Genomic DNA, 6,259 nt, shown 5'->3' on the forward strand with positions numbered 1-6,259 from the left:
CAACACAAAACATTTCTTACAAGCTCTAAATGGCAACTTAGGGTAAAAGGTTGTCATGTAGTAGGGTCTCTTTTTGGAGTTAAAGACCACGTTCCCTATGAGAGGAGTCCTCAAAGGTACCATCAACTTAGATTCAAACCAATTTCCAGCTGGAGAGACAGCAACCACAAATTTTCCAAGTTGATCAAATACTTCCCGAACCTTGCCAACATTGACAAGATCTGAGTGAATAGGAATCTGCACAGGCATAAGAGTAACATCCCAAAAAAGATCGAAAATAGATTCTAAATCACCTAAAGGTTGAACAACAAAGAGTTGGCCAAACAACAAAGTTGGCCTGGCATTAAAAGCAATGTCACTATCCTGACCCTTCTTGAACATCACCACAAACATATTATGCATTCCCATACCCTGAACATAAGCCTTGGCCAGCTGAAAATCGTTGGACTCAATTGGCCAAGCCCTATTGAGATGATGTTTGATAGAATTTTTGAGATAACTACGAGTATCATCACACAACAAATCTAAAAGGGAACTCCTCAACATCCTCATCACACTCAATAACTCTCACTTTATCAGCTGGAAAAGCCATTACAGAAGCACTAACTATTAAGTAAAATTCATCTATAATATTACTTGCAGGGAAGCAGAGATGATAGTGAAGGATATTGAAGAGGTATAAATAAAGACTATACTGAATAAACAAACCAAACCAAAGAATCTTGAGCATGCAACATTGCAGTAAAGTCACAGACAAGACAATTAAGAGATAGAGACTGAGAAAACTCAATGTACCAGTAACTCCTCCCTGATAATCAAATTAGGACAGAGAGTAATAGAATAGCATGCTTGCAATAATGGATTGACAACACATTCTTTAAGAAACTAACAATTAATGTCAGGCTACAAACAAAGAAATATTCTTTATCCCCAACAACAAAAGATCAACTTACTCAGACTGATGAGAAGAATTTCCAAGTGTTGTAAAGCTTCTGAGATAGCCACCCTAGAGAACAGCTTCATAAGGATAAACAACAATCTCTTGCTTCCAGATAAAAATTAAGATTCCCACTAATGATAATTAAATTAGAAATTAAATATCCAAACACAACTTTTTATGTATTGAAATCAACTTCTCAATAGATAAACACTTCACACGTACACTAATCTTGTCACTGCGCTGCTAAAACGAGGCTAAAAAGCACTACCCAGAAAGAAAATTCATGCACAAGACCTTCAAAAGGAAAATAACTGACCATTTCCTTTTCAATAATAACATCTAATCCCTACACTAGGTAGGATCTCATAATTTTACAGACGAATCTTCAACCGTTTCATCTTATCAAAATTCTTAGTTTCTATCAAATATCAGAACCAGAGAGATTGAGAGAAAAAACCAAATCCTTGAGACATATCCAATCACAACTAAGTCTGACAACCCAAATATCACTGTTGCTTTACGAATCTCATGATGATGAAACGATAACTCTAAGGCCACACCTCCATTAGCTCATGACCTAATTAAAAAACGAAGAAGGAGAAGATTAGAGACACCACAGAGGAATACCAGAATCAACTAGACAAGAGAAATTAAAATCAATACAATAGATCTGAAGACATGATTTTAAATTGAATTAAAACTAGCAGACGAGATGCAGTCGAAAACCTAGCAAATTAGGTCATAAAAATAAAACAAAATTCTAAAAACCAGAGAGGAAATAAACATATGAAAACTGATGAGAATCACAAGGAGAACATGGATTTGAATTGAAAAACTTAGATTACTAACAGATTCGAAAGCAAGATCGAAGAATATTTTTTTTGATGTTGACTAAGTCAACATCGCCTGACTATTCGCCTCAAGTTCTCCTGACTATTAAGTTAAAAGGTATGTCAGATTTACCATGAAAAAATCAAGGGCATAGAAGAGCACACCCAGAGATTCTAAGTTCACCAGATGATATAAGTTTTGGTAGTGAATTGGGTGTTGGTGGTTTCGGTAATGATGATTTACCAAGTGATTTTTTTTTCTTCAATGTATGTTGATGTGAATAAATTTACTTCAGCAACTTCAAATGAAAATAGTAGTACTAGTAAAGATATTTTTTTCTTCAATGTATGTTTTGGAAGTTACATCCATATGATTCTGTGGACTTATGAGTTTCATTGACAAGCAACCTTTGTGTGAACCCATTTCTGATTTGATCCCAGCTGACCATGTGTCATACTTTCTTACTTGAGGTAAGCGAAAACAGATCGAGTCTCTCGAGAATGTTCAGATATCAAAACTGAAGCGTGGCCGCAAACCATGCACACTAGACCCAACCTTGTCTACAAACATCTCTCGCACTCGACTCCTCCTAGTCCTAACTATTCAACTCTTTCAGTCCAAACTCTCACGAATTCAAAACCCAATTCCAGTAAAATTATCAGCACCAAATTTCTTGTTCAAAGAAACTCCGAGATAACAAAAAACGGAAGAAATGGAAATCTTAGAGAAACAGAATCAATCTTCAACCAGTTACCTACTAAAAACATCATATCTTGGATAGCAATGCTCACTGCCCATGCCGAAAACAATGAAATTACGAAAGCACGGAGATTGTTTGATGAAATGCCTCTACGAAATACTGCAACTTGGAATGCTATGATTTCAGCTTATACTCTCAGTACTTGTCACATTAATGAAGCTTATGAATTGTTTTGTAAAGTTCCTGAAAGAAATGTGGTTACATATGCTGTTATGATAACGTTTTTTTTTTCGTGTTGGGATGTTAAATGAAGCTGAGAAGATATACTATGAAATGTCTGAAATTGGTAGAGACCTGGTTGTTTCAAATGCAATGATTAATGGGTATTTGAAGCTTGGTGCATTGGAGAGAGCGGTTTTTGTGTTCGATTCTATGGTCGATAGAAATGTCATTCCATGGAGTTCGATTTTAGATGGGTATTGTAAGAATGATAAGGTTAGTGATGCGGAAGTATTGTTTCAGAAGATTCCTGAGAACAATGTTGTTTCGTGGACTACAATGATCAGCGGGTATATGAAGAGTGGGCAATGGGTAAATGGGCTTGAGTGTTTCTCGAAGATGAGAAGAGAAGAGCATGTTGAAGTAAATCCTACTACCATAATGGTAATTTTGGATACTTGTACAAGTTTGGGTAATTTAAAGAAGGTATTCAGATACATGGATTGGTTGTTTCAAATGCAATGATTAATGAGTTTTGAAGGAGACATAGAGAACAGATCTGGTCCTTTATCTAAGTTTACAGAGAAATTCTGCAGTGTAAAGCTCTTGAAAATCTCAGGTGCTTACTTTAAGGTATGTTTGCTTACATTTTAGTGTTTGTTTCTTTAGAATCTTAGGCGATTTGATTATTATATATAGCGATCTTGGGTCCTTAATATCTCTTGATTTTTCTTTTCAAAATGTGTTGTACGGTACCATAAGTTCCGCTCACACCCCTCTGACTAAGCTTGAACCTGACAAATGCAAATTTACTCTACAATCAATAGGATGTATAATTGTTTTCACTTTAGTATCTTTTTTTGTATGCCTTGTTATTATTAGATTCTCAAGCGCGCAAAGGTTATGTCTACAAGCTTCTCTATCTTTGGTAATTTGATCCGCTTGGAAGTGTATGACATTCTAATGAAAACATTGCTCAACTTTCTAGAGCTCTCTCCAAATTTGGAATCACTCGTCATCGATCAGGTATATTACACCTCTCAAATCTTTTTGTTATTGAACAAAGAAAAGAAGCTTAACAGTTATCATTACCTGCTTCATTCCCTTGTTGATTTTCATCATGTGTGTCTGAACTTAAAACTTTGGTTGTAGGTCAATTTTACAGGCAACGGCAGCAGGAACGTTTCAACATTTAAGGTAGTACCTCATTGTTTGGTGGTAAGCCTCAAGTCGATTGAAATACGGAAGCTCACTGGGTACCTGGAGATGGTTAAATTTTGTTCTGAAGCATGGAAGAGTTCTTCGAAAGGTCATTATTGAAACTTATTATTTTGTGGATCCTACGGATTGCCGCTACAACAAGAAGCGCTATAACAATAAGAATATGGAAGCCAAGTGGGTTGAAGCTTTAAATACAAAATTCATGGGCTTATGCAGGTTGTGTCATTAAGTTGAAGCCTTATGACCATATTAAGACAAAATCCACGGGCTTCTGCAGGTTGTGTCTGTTAGAATATCAGCAACTTAAACATGATTGTTATAGGTTAAGCATGATTTAGAGTTTGCTTTAGCATGTTCAGTTACAATGGCTTCTTACTGTATATTTAGGATATTTAATATTTTAACTAGACAGTTCACTGAAACAAATAAATATAGTCAGGGACATACCTTAGATTATGATTGATATGAAGTTTGACATACATCAATTATACTAGCAGTACTAGGATATTTCTCAGCTAGATAAACTTCCAGTTCTATCTCTTCTTATCTTTCATTGATGGTATAAACTTTAGTTAAATAAGAGGCTAGAACGGAGTCCACCTCATGCTACATAGGAACAGGTGTCCTTCAACCTTCCATCATCATTTGAATAACAATCCTACAACAACACATATTATCTTGTATGCCACCTGCAATGGTCAAAGAATATCATTTACTTGACCATAACAGAAAATTGTCATGCATAATGTAAACCTTAAACTTTCAAATTAGGGTTGCACTAATTCAACTTAGTTAAAAACAAAACTTAATTTGTTGCTAAACCAAATAAAGCTAATATTCTCCCACTTTGGTCAGCAACAAATCCTTTCTGAATTTTGTAAACACCCAAGTAAAGAATTTGGATTAGAAATCAGTAAAAGAAATATAGGTGGCCACCCTTTTGAATTTAGAAAACTGTAATCCCAATCAGTGAGGTAAAGATCATGAAGAACCTTATCCTTAAGTCAAACAACACGCTAGAAAACTATAGAGACTCAAGCACCACTTAAACGATGCATAGGCCATTTCTATAATCAGAAAACCAGACGGTCCGTTGATAGTAAGTTAATATTTTTAGCTGGCATAATATTTTAGTGTTGTTATCTGCAAAACAGAATCGTATTACGTCTCATTTAAGAAACGAAATAGAAGCATATGAAGCATATGTAAAACTGGACATGTTGATGCATAACTGAAGTAGTTGATTATGTACTGTATATAACCAGAACATACATGCTTCAGAAAAACTTAGAAAATATCAACAACATCCATAGACGTCACATGTTCTTTGAACACTTTAGGACTCAAACCTTTTGTCATTGGATCTGCAATCATACGTTCAGACGAAACATGAGAAATAACAATTCCTCCATCTTTGATTTTGCGCTTTACCAGGAAATACTTAACATCAATATGTTTTACTCTTCCTGATCCTTGATTGTCTTTCGCAAAACTGATTGCAGCTTGGTTATCACAATAAAACTTCATTGGTCTGGATACAGAATCAATAACTAGAAGACCCCTCATAAAGTTTTTTATCCAAACAGCTTGAGTAGTCTCTCATAACAAGCAATATACTCTGCCTCCATTGTAGATTGAACTTGTATTGGTTGTTTCACACTTTTCCAGGAAATAACACCATTAGCGAACATGAAAACATAACCTGAAGTAGATTTCAGACTATCTGATCCCATAAAGTCTGAATCTGAAAAAGATTCAACTTCTAAATCTCTCGATCTTCTGTAAACAAGCTGAAAATGCTTTGTTCGCTGTAAGTATCGAAACACTTTCTTCACTGCCTTCCAATGAGATTCACCCGGATTGTGTTGATATCATCCCAACATACCAACAACAAAACTTATATCCGTACGAGTACATATCATGGTATACATTAAGCTACATACTGCTGACGCATACCTTTTCGCGTCAATTCGTCTCCTTTCTAGTTATGATTTTGGACACTGCAGTTTTTTAATAGTATCACCTTTGACGATAGGTGCTTCGCCCGCTGAGCAATTATGCGTTTCAAACCTTTTCAGAATCTTTTTTATATAAGCTTCTTGAGATAGACCCAGCAAACCCCTGTTTCTGTCACGAAGAATCTTAATACCTAGGATATAAGAAGCTTCTCCCATGTCTTTCATCTCAAAATTAGTTGAGAGAAAATTCCGAGTTTCATATAACATACTTCCTCCGTCCCTAATTAGATGACCTATACCATAAATAAGTGGAGTGATAGATTAGTATTATTATAAGAATTATGTAAAATTTGATAGTCATATTTATATTCATTAGATAGGTGTTTTAAA

General features: G+C 35.2%; 1 protein-coding gene across 1 annotated transcript; it reads left to right on the forward strand.

Annotated features, from left to right (window-relative positions):
• The first annotated feature begins 2,027 nt into the window (after positions 1 to 2,027).
• On the forward strand, positions 2,028 to 4,234 carry LOC113337836. The gene is made up of 3 exons (XM_026583413.1): positions 2,028 to 3,323; positions 3,573 to 3,716; positions 3,843 to 4,234. The coding sequence occupies exons 1-3, from the start codon at positions 3,219 to 3,221 to the stop codon at positions 4,008 to 4,010; spliced, it is 417 nt and encodes a 138-aa protein (XP_026439198.1). The 5' UTR covers positions 2,028 to 3,218; the 3' UTR covers positions 4,011 to 4,234.
• The last annotated feature ends 2,025 nt before the right edge of the window (positions 4,235 to 6,259 follow it).

This window comes from Papaver somniferum, unplaced genomic scaffold (genome assembly GCF_003573695.1).
Source record: "Papaver somniferum cultivar HN1 unplaced genomic scaffold, ASM357369v1 unplaced-scaffold_18, whole genome shotgun sequence".
NCBI lineage: Eukaryota > Viridiplantae > Streptophyta > Magnoliopsida > Ranunculales > Papaveraceae > Papaver > Papaver somniferum.